At 45.0% G+C, this 21,510-nt stretch overlaps 1 protein-coding gene across 2 annotated transcripts; it reads right to left on the reverse strand.

Annotated features, from left to right (window-relative positions):
* Positions 1-233: 233 nt before the first annotated feature.
* Positions 234-21,232, reverse strand: LOC128376788 (spermatogenesis-defective protein 39 homolog). Of its 2 annotated transcripts, none has more exons than XM_053336637.1 (19): positions 21,179-21,232; positions 20,270-20,347; positions 16,469-16,574; positions 16,246-16,383; positions 14,547-14,579; positions 12,915-12,982; positions 11,791-11,847; positions 10,929-11,021; positions 10,796-10,829; positions 8,317-8,419; positions 6,657-6,684; positions 5,928-6,001; positions 5,775-5,850; positions 3,667-3,801; positions 3,250-3,291; positions 2,991-3,167; positions 1,059-1,148; positions 867-971; positions 234-476 (listed from the first exon to the last, which is right to left on the reverse strand). In XM_053336637.1, the coding sequence occupies exons 2-19, from the start codon at positions 20,345-20,347 to the stop codon at positions 456-458; spliced, it is 1,458 nt and encodes a 485-aa protein (XP_053192612.1). In that variant the 5' UTR covers positions 21,179-21,232; the 3' UTR covers positions 234-455. The 2 variants fall into 2 exon arrangements, with proteins under 2 accessions (XP_053192612.1, XP_053192613.1); XM_053336638.1 differs by having other exon boundaries at positions 12,915-12,975; positions 14,543-14,579.
* Positions 21,233-21,510: the final 278 nt, after the last annotated feature.

The following is a 21,510-nucleotide window of genomic DNA, read 5'->3' on the forward strand; positions in this document are numbered from 1 at the left end:
TTGACCACAACTGTGTGTATATATATATATATATATATATATATTATATATAATATATATTATCTCTCTCTCTTTCTCTCTATCTAGAGAGAGAGAGAGATAATAAAAATATATATATATATATATATATATATATATATATATATATATATATATATATATATATATATATATATATATATATATAGCTTCATGTAATTTATTTAAAACAAGTAAATCAATAAATGCCTTTAAATGTGTTTTTATTAAATATAAAGGTTTAAAGGTTAAAAGCAGGAATGTTGAAGCGATGAGTCATCAGGAGAAGCCCCGCCCCCTCCATGCACGAAGGGGGCGGAGTCAAACCAAAGGTTTTTGTGTCTGTCCAATGAGAGAAAAGCAGAAATGAGCTGATTGGACGCTCCTGTTGTCACGGTGATGGCGGGTCGTCTCTTTAAACAGGAAGTGGCACGTCTTCAGTTCTTCCACCGGATTTGCTGAAAGAGAAGAAGAAACGAGTTCAGTGAGGTCACATGATGATGAAGATTATGATGTAATAATGTTGATGTAATGATGATGATGTAATGATGATGAAATAATGATGATGTAATAATGATGATGTAATGATGTTGATGAAGATGATGTAATAATGATGATGTAATAATGATGATGATGATGTAATAATGATGATGATGAAGATTATGATGTAATAATGATGATGATGAAGATTATGATGTAATAATGATGATGATGAAGATTATGATGTAATAATGATGATGTAATAATGATGATGTAATGATGATGAAGATGATGTAATAATGATGATGATGAAGATGATGATGTAATAATGATGATGTAATGATGATGATGAAGATGAAGACACTCACCGAGTTGTTGAGCAGCTCGTTGATCTTCCTCTCCTCCGCTGAACCCCTCTCCACTTTCCCTCGGTATCCTAGCAACAGCTGCCGGTCCTTCAGGTCTCGGTACGTCTGATTGGCCCAGAGACACACAGGTCATTATGACATCACTACCACAGAGGTGTCAGGTTACTATTTAAGAACCAATCAGAGACTCACGTTGATGACGATGTCGTGACATTTATGTTTCTGAGCCAAAGAAATCCTCAAATCAGCGTCTCCGATCAGTCCGACGTACTCCTGCAGCACCTGTCAATCAATCAATACACCTGTCAATCAATCACTACACCTGTCAATCAATCACTACACCTGTCAATCACTACACCTGTCAATCACTACACCTGTCAATCAATCAATACACCTGTCAATCAATCAATACACCTGTCAATCACTACACCTGTCAATCACTACACCTGTCAATCACTACACCTGTCAATCACTACACCTGTCAATCAATCAATACACCTGTCAATCAATCAATACACCTGTCAATCACTACACCTGTCAATCAATCACTACACCTGTCAATCAATCACTACACCTGTCAATCACTACACCTGTCAATCACTACACCTGTCAATCAATCAATACACCTGTCAATCAATCACTACACCTGTCAATCAATCAATACACCTGTCAATCACTACACCTGTCAATCACTACACCTGTCAATCAATCACTACACCTGTCAATCAATCACTACACCTGTCAATCACTACACCTGTCAATCACTACACCTGTCAATCACTACACCTGTCAATCAATCACTACACCTGTCAATCAATCACTACACCTGTCAATCACTACACCTGTCAATCACTACACCTGTCAATCAATCACTACACCTGTCAATCAATCACTACACCTGTCAATCAATCACTACACCTGTCAATCACTACACCTGTCAATCACTACACCTGTCAATCAATCAATACACCTGTCAATCAATCACTACACCTGTCAATCACTACACCTGTCAATCACTACACCTGTCAATCAATCAATACACCTGTCAATCAATCACTACACCTGTCAATCAATCACTACACCTGTCAATCAATCACTACACCTGTCAATCACTACACCTGTCAATCACTACACCTGTCAATCAATCACTACACCTGTCAATCACTACACCTGTCAATCAATCACTACATCTGTCAATCACTACACCTGTCAATCAATCACTACACCTGTCAATCAATCACTACACCTGTCAATCAATCACTACACCTGTCAATCAATCACTACACCTGTCAATCACTACACCTGTCAATCAATCACTACACCTGTCAATCAATCACTACACCTGTCAATCAATCACTACACCTGTCAATCACTACACCTGTCAATCAATCACTACACCTGTCAATCAATCACTACACCTGTCAATCACTACACCTGTCAATCAATCACTACACCTGTCAATCACTACACCTGTCAATCAATCACTACATCTGTCAATCACTACACCTGTCAATCACTACACCTGTCAATCACTACACCTGTCAATCAATCACTACACCTGTCAATCACTACACCTGTCAATCAATCACTACACCTGTCAATCACTACACCTGTCAATCAATCAATACACCTGTCAATCAATCAATACACCTGTCAATCAATCAATACACCTGTCAATCAATCACTACACCTGTCAATCAATCACTACACCTGTCAATCACTACACCTGTCAATCAATCACTACACCTGTCAATCACTACACCTGTCAATCAATCACTACACCTGTCAATCACTACACCTGTCAATCAATCAATACACCTGTCAATCAATCAATACACCTGTCAATCAATCAATACACCTGTCAATCAATCAATACACCTGTCAATCAATCACTACACCTGTCAATCACTACACCTGTCAATCACTACACCTGTCAATCAATCACTACACCTGTCAATCAATCACTACACCTGTCAATCACTACACCTGTCAATCAATACACCTGTCAATCAATCAATACACCTGTCAATCAATCACTACACCTGTCAATCACTACACCTGTCAATCAATACACCTGTCAATCACTACACCTGTCAATCAATCACTACACCTGTAACCAATCACCTGCGTGGGGGCGGAGTTCTTGTTGAGGATGTCGACGACTCTCTGGAAGCTGAGAGGAGATTTCTTGCGGGTGAATCCGAGCCAGTTCCTGCTGCTGAACAGAGCGTCTACGTCCGTCCAGGCTTTCAGCTTTGCCCGCGCCGCCAGCGCCGTCACGAAGAACTGCTTCTCTGAGATCTGGGGTCAAAGGTTAACGAGCTCGTTAGTGGCGCCGTCAGCCAATCAGAAAGATGCTCATTTAAAACACGACGGTGCTCACCCTGAAGGTCTGACGGATGTTAGCGGGGCTGCTGTACGTCCCCTAAAGAGAGACAGGAAGAGGGTCAGTATCAGGATCAGCTGATCAGGATCAATTAATCAGGATCAGCTGATCAGGATCAATTAATCAGGATCAGCTGATCAGGATCAATAAGAGGATCAGCTGATCAGGATCAATAAGAGGATCAGCTGATCAGGATCAATAAGAGGCTCAGCTGTTCAGGATCATTAATCAGGATCAGCTGATCAGGATCAATTAATCAGGATCAGCTGATCAGGATCAATAAGAGGCTCAGCTGTTCAGGATCAATAAGAGGATCAGCTGTTCAGGATCAATAAGAGGATCAGCTGTTCAGGATCAATTAATCAGGATCAGCTGATCAGGATCAATAAGAGGATCAGCTGATCAGGATCAGACCTCAGACTCGGCGTAGTGGTAGAAGCAGCAGTAGTACAGAGTCGTGATCAGCGGCATGTTGAGGATCGAAGCTCTTCTGGGAAACTTCTGGAAGATTTCTACTTTCCCGCCGGTCTCAGCCTGCCGGTCCGTTGCCTAGCAACAAAGCAGAGGATGAGAATATGAAACTGTTTGTCAGCGTGATGTCACTGTGATGTCACTGTGATGTCAGCGCGATGTCACTGTGATGTCACTGTGATGTCAGCGCGATGTCACTGTGATGTCACTGTGATGTCAGCGCGATGTCACTGTGATGTCACTGTGATGTCACTGTGATGTCACTGTGATGTCAGCGCGATGTCACTGTGTGAATTTAATCAGAATATATTTTTACTGGTTCATCAGTAAATAAACCTGATAATATGCTGACATCACGCTGACATCACGGTGACATCACGCTGACATCACAGTGACATCACGCTGACATCACAGTGACATCACGCTGACATCACAGTGACATCACGCTGACATCACAGTGACATCACGCTGACATCACGCTGACATCACAGTGACATCACGCTGACATCACGCTGACATCACGCTGACATCACAGTGACATCACGCTGACATCACAGTGACATCACGCTGACATCACGCTGACATCACAGTGACATCACAGTGACATCACGCTGACATCACGCTGACATCACGCTGACATCACAGTGACATCACGCTGACATCACAGTGACATCACGCTGACATCACGCTGACATCACAGTGACATCACGCTGACATCACGGTGACATCACGCTGACATCACGGTGACATCACGCTGACATCACGCTGACATCACAGTGACATCACAGTGACATCACGCTGACATCACGCTGACATCACGCTGACATCACAGTGACATCACGCTGACATCACGGTGACATCACGCTGACATCACGCTGACATCACGCTGACATCACGCTGACATCACGCTGACATCACAGTGACATCACGCTGACATCACGCTGACATCACAGTGACATCACGCTGACATCACGGTGACATCACGCTGACATCACGCTGACATCACGCTGACATCACGCTGACATCACAGTGACATCACGCTGAAATCACGCTGACATCACAGTGACATCACGCTGACATCACGCTGACATCACGCTAACACCACGGTGACATCACAGTGACATCACGCTGACATCACGCTGACATCAGGGTGACATCACAGTGACATCACGGTGACATCACGCTGACATCACAGTGACATCACGCTGACATCACGGTGACATCACGGTGACATCACAGTGACATCACGGTGATATCACGCTGACATCACAGTGACATCACGGTGATATCACGCTGACATCACGCTGACATCAAGCTGACATCACGCTGACATCACAGTGACATCACGCTGACATCACGCTGACATCACGCTGACATCACAGTGACATCACAGTGACATCACGGTGACATCAAGCTGACATTACGGTGACATCACGCTGACATCACAGTGACATCACGCTGACATCACGCTGACATCACAGTGACATCACGCTGACATCACGGTGACATCACGCTGACATCACGCTGACATCACGCTGACATCACGCTGACATCACAGTGACATCACGCTGAAATCACGCTGACATCACAGTGACATCACGCTGACATCACGCTGACATCACGCTAACACCACGGTGACATCACAGTGACATCACGCTGACATCACGCTGACATCAGGGTGACATCACAGTGACATCACGGTGACATCACGCTGACATCACAGTGACATCACGCTGACATCACGGTGACATCACGGTGACATCACAGTGACATCACGGTGATATCACGCTGACATCACAGTGACATCACGGTGATATCACGCTGACATCACGCTGACATCAAGCTGACATCACGCTGACATCACAGTGACATCACGCTGACATCACGCTGACATCACGCTGACATCACAGTGACATCACAGTGACATCACGGTGACATCAAGCTGACATTACGGTGACATCACGCTGACATCACAGTGACATCACGCTGACATCACGCTGACATCACGCTGACATCACGCTGTCACCACGGTGACATCACGGCGGTCTCACCTCGATGATGATCTGCCGCTCCAGCAGCGTGTAGTGATCCTGGACGTGCTGCGAATCCTCGCCAGAAAACGGCAGACTGAAACACACACACAGATGATGTCACTGATGACATCATCACTCAGTCAGAGCCAATCACCTGCAGCTGTCACTCACCTGAGGCAGCTCTTCAGGAAGTCCCGCCTCTTGTTTTCATCTGGGATGTTGAAGTGTTCCTTATACTGCATCAGCTGACAGGAAGTGACATCATCAACCCTCAGTTACTACTCCTGTGTACTACTGTAGTACTGTGTGTAGTACTGTGTGTATTACTGTAGTACTGTGTACTACTGTAGTACTGTGTGTAGTACTGTGTGTACTACTGTAGTACTGTGTACTACTGTAGTACTGTGTGTACTACTGTGTGTATTACTGTAGTACTGTGTGTAGTACTGTGTGTATTACTGTAGTACTGTGTGTAGTACTGTGTGTAGTACTGTAGTACTATGTGTAGTACTGTGTGTATTACTGTAGTACTGTGTGTAGTACTGTAGTACTGTGTGTAGTACTGTGTGTAGTACTGTAGTACTTTGTGTAGTACTGTAGTACTATGTGTAGTACTGTGTATTACTGTAGTACTTTGTGTAGTGTGTAGTACTGTGTGTAGTACTGTAGTACTGTGTGTAGTACTGTAGTACTGTGTGTAGTACTGTGTGTAGTACTGTGTGTAGTACTGTGTGTAGTACTGTAGTACTGTGTGTAGTACTGTGTGTACTACTGTAGTACTGTGTGTAGTACTGTAGTACTTTGTGTAGTACTGTAGTACTGAGTGTAGTACTGTAGTACTGTGTGTAGTACTGTAGTACTGTGTGTAGTACTGTGTGTAGTACTGTGTGTACTTCTTACCGCTACGTCTTCCATTCGGCCCAGAGCTCTGAGGAGGAGAGAGAAACGTTAGATGATGTCACTCTGTCATGTGAGGAGCAGTGAGGAGCTGTGAGGAGCTGTGAGGAGCTGTGAGGAGCAGTGAGGAGCTGTGAGGAGCTGTGAGGAGCAGTGAGGAGCAGTGAGGAGCTGTGAGGAGCTGTGAGGAGCAGTGAGGTGTGAGGAGCAGTGAGGAGCAGTGAGGAGCAGTGAGGAGGTGTGAGGATTAGTGAGGAGCTGTGAGGAGCTGTGAGGAGCTGTGAGGAGCAGTGAGGAGGTGTGAGGATTAGTGAGGAGCTGTGAGGAGCTGTGAGGAGCAGTGAGGAGCTGTGAGGTGTGAGGAGCTGTGAGGAGCAGTGAGGAGCAGTGAGGAGGTGTGAAGAGCAGTGAGGAGCAGTGAGGAGGTGTGAGGATTAGTGAGGAGCTGTGAGGAGCAGTGAGGTGTGAGGAGCTGTGAGGAGCAGTGAGGAGGTGTGAGGATTAGTGAGGAGCTGTGAGGAGCTGTGAGGAGCAGTGAGGTGTGAGGAGCTGTGAGGAGCAGTGAGGAGCAGTGAGGAGGTGTGAAGAGCAGTGAGGAGCAGTGAGGAGGTGTGAGGATTAGTGAGGAGCTGTGAGGAGCAGTGAGGTGTGAGGAGCTGTGAGGAGCAGTGAGGAGGTGTGAGGATTAGTGAGGAGCTGTGAGGAGCAGTGAGGAGCTGTGAGGAGGTGTGAGGAGCAGTGAGGAGGTGTGAGGATTAGTGAGGAGGTGTGAGGATTAGTGAGGAGCTGTGAGGAGCAGTGAGGAGGTGTGAGGATTAGTGAGGAGCTGTGAGGAGGTGTGAGGATTAGTGAGGAGCTGTGAGGAGCTGTGAGGAGCAGTGAGGTGTGAGGAGCTGTGAGGAGCAGTGAGGAGCTGTGAGGAGCAGTGAGGAGCAGTGAGGAGGTGTGAGGATTAGTGAGGAGGTGTGAAGAGCAGTGAGGAGCAGTGAGGAGGTGTGAGGAGCTGTGAGGAGCAGTGAGGAGGTGTGAGGATTAGTGAGGAGCTGTGAGGAGCTGTGAGGAGCTGTGAGGAGCAGTGAGGTGTGAAGAGCTGTGAGGAGCAGTGAGGAGGTGTGAGGATTAGTGAGGAGCTGTGAGGAGCAGTGAGGTGTGAGGAGCTGTGAGGAGCAGTGAGGAGGTGTGAGGAGCAGTGAGGAGCAGTGAGGTGTGAGGAGCTGTTAGGAGCAGTGAGGAGCTGTGAGGAGGTGTGAGGAGCAGTGAGGAGGTGTGAGGAGCAGTGAGGAGGTGTGAGGAGCAGTGAGGAGGTGTGAGGATTAGTGAGGAGCTGTGAGGAGCTGTGAGGAGCAGTGAGGAGGTGTGAGGATTAGTGAGGAGCTGTGAGGAGCAGTGAGGAGCAGTGAGGAGCAGTGAGGAGCAGTGAGGTGTGAGGAGCTGTTAGGAGCTGTGAGGAGGTGTGAGGAGCAGTGAGGAGGTGTGAGGAGCAGTGAGGAGGTGTGAGGAGCTGTGAGGAGGTGTGAGGAGCAGTGAGGAGCTGTGAGGAGGTGTGAGGAGCAGTGAGGAGGTGTGAGGAGCTGTGAGGAAGTGTGAGGATTAGTGAGGAGCTGTGAGGAGCTGTGAGGAGCAGTGAGGAGGTGTGAGGAGCAGTGAGGAGGTGTGAACTAACCTGAGCAGCTCCAGCAGCAGTCTCTGGTCTTTGGTCTCAGTCAGATAATGGATGAAATGTCTCAGAGCCGTTTGTCTGGACTCCAACTCCCGAACCAGAACCTCTGAGAACGAGACGGCACAACGTCAGAGAGCAGCAGACTGTCAGAGAGCAGCAGAGAGCAGCAGACTGTTAGAGAGCAGCAGACTGTCAGAGAGCAGCAGACTGTCAGAGAGCAGCAGACTGTCAGAGAGCAGCAGACTGTCAAAGAGCAGCAGACTGTCAGAGAGCAGCAGACTGTCAGAGAGCAGCAGACTGTCAGAGAGCAGCAGACTGTCAGAGAGCAGCAGACTGTCAGAGAGCAGCAGAGAGCAGCAGACTGTTAGAGAGCAGCAGAGAGCAGCAGAGAGCAGCAGACTGTCAGAGAGCAGCAGACTGTCAGAGAGCAGCAGACTGTCAGAGAGCAGCAGAGAGCAGCAGAGAGCAGCAGAGAGCAGCAGAGAGCAGAAGAGAGCAGCAGACTGTCAGAGAGCAGCAGACTGTCAGAGAGCAGCAGAGAGCAGCAGACTGTCAGAGAGCAGCAGACTGTCAGAGAGCAGCAGACTGTCAGAGAGCAGCAGACTGTTAGAGAGCAGCAGAGAGCAGCAGACTGTCAGAGAGCAGCAGACTGTCAGAGAGCAGCAGACTGTTAGAGAGCAGCAGACTGTCAGAAAGCAGCAGAGAGCAGCAGACTGTCAGAGAGCAGCAGAGAGCAGCAGACTGTCAGAGAGCAGCAGACTGTCAGAGAGCAGCAGAGAGCAGCAGACTGTTAGAGAGCAGCAGACTGTCAGAGAGCAGCAGACTGTTAGAGAGCAGCAGACTGTTAGAGAGCAGCAGACTGTCAGAGAGCAGCAGACTGTCAGAGAGCAGCAGACTGTCAGAGAGCAGCAGACTGTCAGAGAGCAGCAGAGAGCAGCAGACTGTCAGAGAGCAGCAGACTGTCAGAGAGCAGCAGAGAGCAGCAGACTGTCAGAGAGCAGCAGACTGTCAGAGAGCAGCAGAGAGCAGCAGACTGTCAGAGAGCAGCAGACTGTTAGAGAGCAGCAGACTGTTAGAGAGCAGCAGACTGTCAGAGAGCAGCAGAGAGCAGCAGACTGTCAGAGAGCAGCAGAGAGCAGCAGACTGTCAGAGAGCAGCAGACTGTCAGAGAGCAGCAGAGAGCAGCAGAGAGCAGCAGACTGTCAGAGAGCAGCAGACTGTCAGAGAGCAGCAGACTGTCAGAGAGCAGCAGACTGTCAGAGAGCAGCAGAGAGCAGCAGACTGTTAGAGAGCAGCAGACTGTTAGAGAGCAGCAGACTGTTAGCGAGCAGCAGACTGTCAGAGAGCAGCAGACTGTCAGAGAGCAGCAGAGAGCAGCAGACTGTCAGAGAGCAGCAGACTGTCAGAGAGCTGCAGAGAGCAGCAGACTGTCAGAGAGCAGCAGAGAGCAGCAGACTGTCAGAGAGCAGCAGAGAGCAGCAGACTGTCAGAGAGCAGCAGACTGTCAGAGAGCAGCAGAGAGCAGCAGAGAGCAGCAGACTGTCAGAGAGCAGCAGAGAGCAGCAGACTGTCAGAGAGCAGCAGAGAGCAGCAGACTGTCAGAGAGCAGCAGAGAGCAGCAGACTGTCAGAGAGCAGCAGAGAGCAGCAGACTGTCAGAGAGCAGCAGACTGTCAGAGAGCAGCAGAGAGCAGCAGACTGTCAGAGAGCAGCAGACTGTCAGAGAGCAGCAGAGAGCAGCAGACTGTCAGAGAGCAGCAGACTGTTAGAGAGCAGCAGAGAGCAGCAGAGAGCAGCAGAGAGCAGCAGACTGTTAGAGAGCAGCAGAGAGCAGCAGACTGTCAGAGAGCAGCAGACTGTCAGAGAGCAACAGACTGTCAGAGAGCAGCAGACTGTTAGAGAGCAGCAGACTGTCAGAGAGCAGCAGACTGTCAGGGAGCAGCAGAGAGCAGCAGACTGTCAGAGGGCAGCAGACTGTTAGAGAGCAGCAGACTGTTAGAGAGCAGCAGAGAGCAGCAGACTGTCAGAGAGCAGCAGACTGTCAGAGAGCAGCAGAGAGCATCAGACTGTTAGAGAGCAGCAGACTGTCAGAGAGCAGCAGACTGTTAGAGAGCAGCAGACTGTTAGAGAGCAGCAGACTGTCAGAGAGCAGCAGACTGTTAGAGAGCAGCAGACTGTCAGAGAGCAGCAGACTGTCAGAGAGCAGCAGACTGTTAGAGAGCAGCAGAGAGCAGCAGACTGTCAGAGAGCAGCAGAGAGCAGCAGACTGTCAGAGAGCAGCAGAGAGCAGCAGACTGTCAGAGAGCAGCAGACTGTCAGAGAGCAGCAGACTGTCAGAGAGCAGCAGAGAGCAGCAGAGAGCAGCAGACTGTTAGAGAGCAGCAGAGAGCAGCAGACTGTCAGAGAGCAGCAGACTGTCAGAGAGCAGCAGACTGTCAGAAAGCAGCAGAGAGCAGCAGACTGTCAGAGAGCAGCAGACTCACCTTTACTCAGAGTCCTCTTTAAATAAATTAACACCTGAAACAGAAGAAGTGAGGTCAGTTGCCGTTAAGCTTGCATCAATAAAGTTTAAATACATGATGTCATGTCTCTAACTCAGAGTGTTAATAAAGTTACCGCTGTGATGACGTTTCCATCGTTGCCACTGACGGCGAAATCCAGCAGCAGCAGTTTGTCCTGAAGAGACCGAAACTTCTCCAGAGACACAACCTGAGACACACAGACAGACAGGCAGAGGTACTACAACCTGTCTGTGGCTCTGACAGGAACAGACAGACAGGTAGCGACAGACAGACAGACAGGTCAAGACAGACAGGCAGACAGACAGACAGGTAGAAACAGACAGGTAGAGACAGACAGACAGACAGGTCAAGACAGACAGAGACAGACAGGTAGAAACAGACAGGTAGAGACAGACAGACAGACAGACAGGTAAAGACAGACAGACAGACAGGTAGAAACAGACAGGTAGAGACAGACAGACAGACAGACAGACAGGTAAAGACAGACAGGTAAAGACAGACAGGTAGAGACAGACAGACAGACAGACAGACAGACAGACAGACAGACAGGTAAAGACAGACAGGTAGAGACAGACAGACAGACAGACAGACAGACAGACAGACAGAGACAGACAGACAGACAGACAGGTAGAGACAGACAGACAGACAGACAGACAGACAGACAGGTAAAGACAGACAGGTAGAGACAGACAGACAGACAGACAGACAGACAGGTAAAGACAGACAGGTAGAGACAGACAGACAGACAGGTAAAGACAGACAGACAGGAACAGACAGACAGACAGGTAAAGACAGACAGGTAGAGACAGACAGACAAACAGACAGGAACAGACAGACAGACAGACAGACAGAGACAGACAGAGACAGACAGACAGACAGACAGACAGAGACAGACAGACAGACAGACATACAGACAGACAGACAGGTAGAGACAGACAGACAGACAGGTATTTTACCTTTCCTTGCTGCAGTCTCTGAACTGTCTCCTCAGGCGTCCAATCACTGACGTAATCCTGACATCACAACATGATGACATCATAAAAACACCAGAACACGCTAACGGCACATCAGCCTGACTGTAATCAGATTATCAGTCTGACTGTAATCAGTTTATCAGTCTGACTGTAATCAGTTTATCAGCCTGACTGTAATCAGTTTATCAGTCTGACTGTAATCAGTTTATCAGCCTGACTGTAATCAGATTATCAGCCTGACTGTAATCAGTTTATCAGCCTGACTGTAATCAGATTATCAGCCTGACTGTAATCAGATTATCAGCCTGACTGTAATCAGATTATCAGCCTGACTGTAATCAGATTATCCGCCTGACTGTAATCAGATTATCAACCTGACTGTAATCAGTTTATCAGTCTGACTGTAATCAGTTTATCAGTCTGACTGTAATCAGATTATCAGTCTGACTGTAATCAGTTTATCAGTCTGACTGTAATCAGATTATCAGCCTGACTGTAATCAGATTATCAGCCTGACTGTAATCAGATTATCAATCTGACTGTAATCAGATTATCAGCCTGACTGTAATCAGATTATCAGTCTGACTGTAATCAGATTATCAGCCTGACTGTAATCAGATTATCAGTCTGACTGTAATCAGATTATCAGTCTGACTGTAATCAGATTATCAGCCTGACTGTAATCAGATTATCAGCCTGACTGTAATCAGATTATCAGCCTGACTGTAATCAGATTATCAGTCTGACTGTAATCAGATTATCAGTCTGACTGTAATCAGATTATCAGCCTGACTGTAATCAGATTATCAGTCTGACTGTAATCAGATTATCAGCCTGACTGTAATCAGATTATCAGTCTGACTGTAATCAGATTATCAGCCTGACTGTAATCAGATTATCAGCCTGACTGTAATCAGATTATCAGCCTGACTGTAATCAGATTATCAGTCTGACTGTAATCAGATTATCAGCCTGACTGTAATCAGATTATCAGCCTGACTGTAATCAGATTATCAGCCTGACTGTAATCAGATTATCAATCTGACTGTAATCAGATTATCAGTCTGACTGTAATCAGATTATCAACCTGACTGTAATCAGTTTACCTTGCATTCAGATTTGGGTTTTCGGAGCTCCGGAGCGTAGAGTCTGACAGAAGATTCACTGCTGAGTGCTGAAGCAGAAAAATATCTAGTCATTCACTCATTCATTCATTTATTCACTCACTCATTCTCTTTATATTCACTCATTCATTCTCTTTATATTCACTCATTCATTCATTTATTCACTCATTCATTCTCTTTATATTCACTCATTCATTCATTTATTCACTCATTCATTCTCTTTATATTCACTCATTCATTCATTTATTCACTCATTCATTCATTTATTCACTCACTCATTCTCTTTATATTCACTCATTCATTCTCAGTATATTCACTCATTCATTCTCAGTATATCCACTCATTCATTCTCAGTATATTCATTCTCAGTATATTCACTCATTCATTCTCTTTATATTCACTCATTCATTCTCAGCATATTCACTCATTCATTCTCAGCATATTCACTCATTCATTCTCAGTATATTCACTCATTCATTCATTTATTCACTCATTCATTCTCAACATATTCATTCATTCATTCTCTTTATATTCACTCATTCATTCTCTTTATATTCACTCATTCATTCTCTTTATATTCATTCATTCATTCTCTTTATATTCACTCATTCATTCTCAGCATATTCACTCATTCATTCTCTTTATATTCACTCATTCATTCTCTTTATATTCACTCATTCATTCTCTTCATATTCACTCATTCATTCTCTTTATATTCACTCATCCATTCTCAGCATATTCACTCATTCATTCTCTTTATATTCACTCATTCATTCTCAGTATATTCACTCATTCATTCTCTTTATATTCACTCATTCATTCTCTTTATATTCACTCATTCATTCTCAGTATATTCACTCATTCATTCTCTTTATATTCACTCATTCATTCTCAGTATATTCACTCATTCATTCTCTTTATATTCACTCATTCATTCTCTTTATATTCACTCATCCATTCTCTTTATATTCACTCATTCATTCTCTTTATATTCACTCATTCATTCTCTTTATATTCACTCATTCATTCTCTTTATATTCACTCATTCATTCTCAGTATATTCACTCATTCATTCTCTTTATATTCACTCATTCATTCTCTTTATATTCACTCATTCATTCTCAGTATATTCACTCATTCATTCTCAGTATATTCACTCATTCATTCTCTTTATATTCACTCATTCATTCTCAGTATATTCACTCATTCATTCTCTTTATATTCACTCATTCATTCTCTTTATATTCACTCATTCATTCTCAGCATATTCACTCATTCATTCTCTTTATATTCACTCATTCATTCTCTTTATATTCACTCATTCATTCTCAGTATATTCACTCATTCATTCTCAGTATATTCACTCATTCATTCTCTTTATATTCACTCATTCATTCTCAGTATATTCACTCATTCATTCTCAGTATATTCACTCATTCATTCTCAGCATATTCACTCATTCATTCTCAGCATATTCACTCATTCATTCTCTTTATATTCACTCATTCATTCTCAGTATATTCACTCATTCATTCTCAGTATATTCACTCATTCATTCTCAGTATATTCACTCATTCATTCTCTTTATATTCACTCATTCATTCTCAGACTCACACTCGGTGAACGTCTGGAAGTTTCTTGTTTTTCCTGCAGAGAAAAAAAATCAATATTCAGTTTGTAAACTGATCAGATGATGATGTCACTGTTCTCCACCTGTTCCCTGTGCTCCACCTGTTACCGGTTCTCCACCTGTTCCCTGTTCTCCACCTGTTACCTGTTCTCCACCTGTTCCCTGTTCTCCACCTGCTACCTTTTCTCCACCTGTTCCCTGTTCTCCACCTGTTCCCTGTTCTCTGTTCTCCACCTGCTATGGCTCTCCACCTGCTACCTGTTCTCCACCTGCTACATGTTCTCCACCTGCTACCTATTCTCCACCTGTTCCCTGTTCTCCACCTGTTCACTGTTCTCCACCTGTTCACTGTTCTCCACCTGTTCCCTGTTCTCCACCTGTTCCCTGTTGTCCACCTGCTACCGGTTCTCCACCTGTTCCCTGTTCTCCACCTGTTCACTGTTGTCCACCTGTTCACTGTTGTCCACCTGTTACCTGTTCTCCACCTGTTCCCTGTTGTCCACCTGTTCCCTGTTCTCCACCTGTTACCTGTTCTCCACCTGTTCCCTGTGCTCCACCTGCTACCGGTTCTCCACCTGTTACCGGTTCTCCATCTACTACGTGTTCTCCACCTGTTCCCTGTTCTCCACCTGTTACCTGTTCTCCACCTGTTCCCTGTGCTCCACCTGTTCCCTGTTCTCCACCTGCTACCGGTTCTCCACCTGTTACCGGTTCTCCATCTACTACCTGTTCTCCACCTGTTCCCTGTTCTCCACCTGTTACCGGTTCTCCACCTGTTACCGGTTCTCCACCTGTTCCCTGTTGTCCACCTGTTCCCTGTTCTCCACCTGCTACCTGTTCTTCACCTGTTACCTGTTCTCCACCTGTTCCCTGTGCTCAAACTGTTCCCTGTGCTCCACCTGTTACTGGTTCTCCACCTGTTCCCTGTGCTCCACCTGTTACCGGTTCTCCACCTGTTCCCTGTTCTCCACCTGCTACCTTTTCCCCACCTGTTACCTGTTCTCCACCTGTTCCCTGTTCTCCACCTGCTACCTGTTCTTCACCTGTTCCCTGTTCTCCACCTGTTCCCTGTTCTCCACCTGATCCCTGTTCTCTGTTCTCCACCTGCTATGGTTCTCCACCTGCTACCTGTTCTCCACCTGCTACATGTTCTCCACCTGCTACCTGTTCTCCACCTGTTCCATGTTCTCCACCTGATCCCTGTTCTCTGTTCTCCACCTGCTATGGTTCTCCACCTGCTACCTGTTCTCCACCTGTTCCCTGTTCTCCACCTGCTACATGTTCTCCACCTGCTAGTGGTTCTCCACCTGATCCCTGTTCTCGACCTGCTGTGGTTTTCCACCTGTTCCCTGTTCTCCACCTGATCCCTGTTCTCTGTTCTCCACCTGCTATGGTTCTCCACCTGCTACCTGTTCTCCACCTCTTCCCTGTTCTCCACCTGTTCCCTGTTCTCCACCTGATCCCTGTTCTCTGTTCTCCACCTGCTATGGTTCTCCACCTGCTATGGTTCTCCACCTGCTACCTGTTCTCCACCTCTTCCCTGTTCTCCACCTGTTCCCTGTTCTCCACCTGATCCCTATTCTCCACCTGTTCCCTGTTCTCCACCTGTTCCCTATTCTCCACCTGCTGTGGTTCTCCACCTGCTATGGTTCTCCACCTGCTATGGTTCTCCACCCGTCTCACCTTTGAACAGCGCGCTGAGGGAGTAGGTGGAGGAACTCTTGGGTGGGGTATCCGTGTTGCTTTTGGAGAAGGCGGGCTCTCTGTCTCTGTCTGTCCTCTGATTGGACGCTGCCGTCTCTTTGACGGACCAGGAAATACCTGCGGACACACAGCCAATCAGAGACGATCCAGCCGGCCGCAGCCAATCACAGAGCAGCTCTCATTAATATAAATGTGCTCTTACTTCCTATTGGCTCTCCGCTCCAGCTGACCTTCTCCACCTCGTCTTCATCATCGTCTTCCTCCACCAGCGGGCGGAGCCGGTTCACGGCCTGCTTCGACTCCTTCAGCTGACGGAGACCAAAGATACCTAAAGGGTTAGGGTCCGAACCCCTATATCTATAGGTGTGTATATATAGGTGTGTATCTATAGGTGTGTATCTATAGGTGTATGTCTATAGGTGTGTGTCTATAGGTGTGTATATATAGGTGTGTATCTATAGGTGTGTATCTATAGGTGTATGTCTATAGGTGTGTGTCTATAGGTGTGTATATATAGGTGTGTGTCTATAGGTGTGTATATATAGGTGTGTATCTATAGGTGTGTGTGTCTATAGGTGTGTATCTATAGGTGTGTATCTATAGGTGTGTATCTACAGGTGTGTATCTACAGGTGTGTATCTATAGGTGTGTATCTATAGGTGTATGTCTATAGGTGTGTATCTATAGGTGTGTATCTATAGGTGTGTGTCTATAGGTGTGTGTCTATAGGTGTGTGTCTATAGGTGTGGGTCTATAGGTGTGTGTCTATAGGTGTGTGTCTATAGGTGTGTGTCTATAGGTGTGTATCTATAGGTGTGTATATATAGGTGTGTATCTATAGGTGTGTATATATAGGTGTGTGTCTATAGGTGTGTATCTATAGGTGTGTATCTATAGGTGTGTATCTATAGGTGTGTATATATAGGTGTGTATCTATAGGTGTGTATATATAGGTGTGTGTCTATAGGTGTGTATATATAGGTGTGTATCTATAGGTGTGTATATATAGGTGTATATCTATAGGTGTGTATCTATAGGTGTGTGTCTATAGGTGTGTGTCTATAGGTGTGTATATATAGGTGTGTGTCTATAGGTGTGTGTCTATAGGTGTGTGTCTATAGGTGTGTATATATAGGTGTGGATCTATAGGTGTGTGTCTATAGGTGTGTCTATAGGTGTGTGTCTATAGGTGTGTGTCTATAGGTGTGTCTATAGGTGTGTGTCTATAGGTGTGTGTCTATAGGTGTGTATATATAGGTGTGGATCTATAGGTGTGTATATATATAGGTGTGTATCTATAGGTGTGTATCTATAGGTGTGTGTCTATAGGTGTGTGTCTATAGGTGTGTATATATAGGTGTGGATCTATAGGTGTGTATATATATAGGTGTGTGTCTATAGGTGTATGTCTATAGGTGTGTATATATAGGTGTGTGTCTATAGGTGTGTGTCTATAGGTGTGTGTCTATAGGTGTGGGTCTATAGGTGTGTGTCTATAGGTGTGTGTCTATAGGTGTGTATCTATAGGTGTGTATCTATAGGTGTGTATCTATAGGTGTGTATATATAGGTGTGTATCTATAGGTGTGTATCTATAGGTGTGTGTCTATAGGTGTGTATCTATAGGTGTGTGTCTATAGGTGTGTATCTATAGGTGTGTATATATAGGTGTGTGTCTATAGGTGTGTGTCTATAGGTGTGTATATATAGGTGTGTGTCTATAGGTGTGTGTTTATAGGTGTGTGTCTATAGCTGTGTGTCTATAGGTGTGTATATATAGGTGTGGATCTATAGGTGTGTATATATATAGGTGTGTATCTATAGGTGTGTATCTATAGGTGTGTATCTATAGGTGTGTATCTATAGGTGTGTATATATAGGTGTGTATATATAGGTGTGTATATATAGGTGTGTGTCTATAGGTGTGTGTCTATAGGTGTGTATATATAGGTGTGTATCTATAGGTGTGTATCTATAGGTGTGTGTCTATAGGTGTATATCTATAGGTGTGTATCTATAGGTGTGTGTCTATAGGTGTATATCTATAGGTGTGTATCTATAGGCGTGTAACTATAGGTGTGTGTCTATAGGTGTGTATATATAGGTGTGTATCTATAGGTGTGTATCTATAGGTGTGTATCTATAGGTGTGTGTCTATAGGTGTGTATATATAGGTGTGTGTCTATAGGTGTGTGTCTATAGGTGTGTGTCTATAGCTGTGTGTCTATAGGTGTGTATCTATAGGTGTGTGTCTATAGGTGTGTGTCTATAGGTGTGTGTCTATAGGTGTGTGTCTATATGTGTGTGTCTATAGGTGTGTGTCTATAGGTGTGTATCTATAGGTGTGTGTCTATAGGTGTGTGTCTATAAGTGTGTATATATAGGTGTGTGTCTATAGGTGTGTGTCTATAGGTGTGTGTCTATAGGTGTGTATCTATAGGTGTGTATCTATAGGTGTGTGTCTATAGGTGTGTATCTATAGGTGTGTGTCTATAGGTGTGTGTCTATAGGTGTGTGTCTATAGGTGTGTATATATAGGTGTGTGTCTATAGGTGTGTATCTATAGGTGTGTGTCTATAGGTGTATATATATAGGTGTGTGTCTATAAGTGTGTATATATAGGTGTGTGTCTATAGGTGTGTGTCTATAGGTGTGTGTCTATAGGTGTGTATCTATAGGTGTGTATCTATAGGTGTGTGTCTATAGGTGTGTATCTATAGGTGTGTGTCTATAGGTGTGTATATATAGGTGTGTATGTCTATAGGTGTGTGTCTATAAGTGTGTATCTATAGGTGTGTGTCTATAGGTGTGTGTCTATAGGTGTGTATATATAGGTGTGTATATATAGGTGTGTGTCTGTAGGCGTGTATCTATAGGTGTGTGTCTATAGGTGTGTATCTATAGGTGTGTATCTATAGGTGTGTGTCTATAGGTGTGTATCTATAGGTGTGTATATATAGGTGTGTGTGTCTATAGGTGTGTGTCTATAAGTGTGTATCTATAGGTGTGTGTCTATAGGTGTGTGTCTATAGGTGTGTATCTATAGGTGTGTGTCTATAGGTGTGTATCTATAGGTGTGTATATATAGGTGTGTGTGTCTATAGGTGTGTGTCTATAAGTGTGTATCTATAGGTGTGTGTCTATAGGTGTGTGTCTATAGGTGTGTATATATAGGTGTGTGTGTCTATAGGTGTGTGTCTATAAGTGTGTATCTATAGGTGTGTGTCTATAGGTGTGTATATATAGGTGTGTGTGTCTATAGGTGTGTATCTATAGGTGTGTGTCTATAGGTGTGTATCTATAGGTGTGGGTCTATAGGTGTGTATCTATATGTGTGTGTCTATAGGTGTGTGTCTATAGGTGTGTGTCTATAAGTGTGTATCTATAGGTGTGTATCTATAGGTGTGTGTCTATAGGTGTGTATCTATAGGTGTGTATCTATAGGTGTGTATCTATAGGTGTGTGTCTATAGGTGTGTATCTATAGGTGTGTGTCTATAGGTGTGTATCTATAGGTGTGTGTCTATAGGTGTGTGTCTATAGGTGTGTGTCTATAGGTGTGTATCTATAGGTGTGTGTCTATAGGTGTGTATCTATAGGTGTGTATCTATAGGTGTGTGTCTATAGGTGTGTATCTATAGGTGTGTATCTATAGGTGTGTGTCTATAGGTGTGTATCTATAGGTGTGTGTCTATAGGTGTGTATCTATAGGTGTGTGTCTATAGGTGTGTGTCTATAGGTGTGTATCTATAGGTGTGTGTCTATAGGTGTGTATCTATAGGTGTGTGTCTATAGGTGTGTGTCTATAGGTGTGTATCTATAGGTGTGTGTCTATAGGTGTGTATCTATAGGTGTGTGTCTATAGGTGTGTGTCTATAGGTGTGTGTCTATAGGTGTGTATCTATAGGTGTGTATCTATAGGTGTGTGTCTATAGGTGTGTGTCTATAGGTGTGTGTATCTATAGGTGTGTATCTATAGGTGTGTGTCTATAGGTGTGTATCTACCTGGTCATCTTCGTCGTCGAAGGTAAAAGCTTTAAACTTGGAGCTGTTCCAGTAGTCTTCCTCATCAGCCTTCATCATCTGGAACACATGATTATATTAAACCAGTATATATTAAACCAGCAGACTATGACACACACACTCACACTCACTCACTCACTCACTCACTCACTCACTCACACACACACACACACACACACACACACTCACTCACTCACTCACTCACTCACTCACTCACTCACTCACTCACTCACTCACTCACTCACTCACTCACTCACTCACTCACACACACACACACACACACACACACACACACACACACACACACACACACTCACTCACTCACTCACACACACACACTCTCACACACTCACACACTCTCACACACACACACACTCACTCACTCACTCACTCACTCACACACACACACACACACACACACACACACACACACTCACTCACTCACTCACTCACTCACTCACTCACTCACTCACACACACACACACACACACACACACACACACACACACACACACACACTCACTCACTCACTCACTCACTCACTCACTCACTCACCACTCACTCACCACTCACTCACACACACACACACACACACACACACACACACACACACACACACACACACACACACACACACACACACACACACACACACACACACACATAGTTAATCATCAGAGAAGATGAATAATAATAATTCCCATTACACATGCTAACAGGCTAACAGATACTTCTGCTTTTAAAGCGCGCGGACTTCTTTGTCACACCCGGACAAACAGCGGGAGCAGTGACGTCAGTGTGCCGGTATGTCACGCGCTACCGGAGCAAACGGACATGAGTAGAACCGGAGAGTTTAACGGTGAAACGGATCAGAACCGATCAGCTGTTTACCTTCAGCTGCTGCTCCTCTTCCTCCCTGCCGGAAGCTGTGGCGGCGCGGTGGCTGCTGGGAGTTGTAGTGAAACAAACTGTAGCGTTTTGTGTCTAGGATGGCGAAGGCATGGTCAGAGTCTGCACAGTCCTTCGCCATCCTACGAAAATAATTATTGCGGCTTCCGCTCAGATAGTTTTAATAATAATAAGCAGAGCGTTGCATCATGGGAAATACTAAGAACCTCAGCTCTAAACAATAAAAACAATCATTTATTAACAAGTGATCATCATGAACCTACTAGAACACTGCGCTCCCAGCTCATAGAACCTTATGAACCTACTAGAACACT

This window comes from Scomber japonicus, chromosome 17 (genome assembly GCF_027409825.1).
Source record: "Scomber japonicus isolate fScoJap1 chromosome 17, fScoJap1.pri, whole genome shotgun sequence".
In the NCBI taxonomy this organism is placed as follows: domain Eukaryota; kingdom Metazoa; phylum Chordata; class Actinopteri; order Scombriformes; family Scombridae; genus Scomber; species Scomber japonicus.

Coding starts and splice junctions, on each gene's coding strand:
- LOC128376788 (XM_053336637.1), bottom strand. CDS start 20,347: ATGATGAAGGCTGATGAGGAAGACTACTGGAACAGCTCCAAGTTTAAA. Junction 10,830..10,928: donor ATGGAAACGTCATCACAGCG/GTAACTTTATTA, acceptor CTTCTGTTTCAG/GTGTTAATTTATTTAAAGAG. Junction 1,149..2,990: donor AGAACTCCGCCCCCACGCAG/GTGATTGGTTAC, acceptor ATTGATTGACAG/GTGCTGCAGGAGTACGTCGG.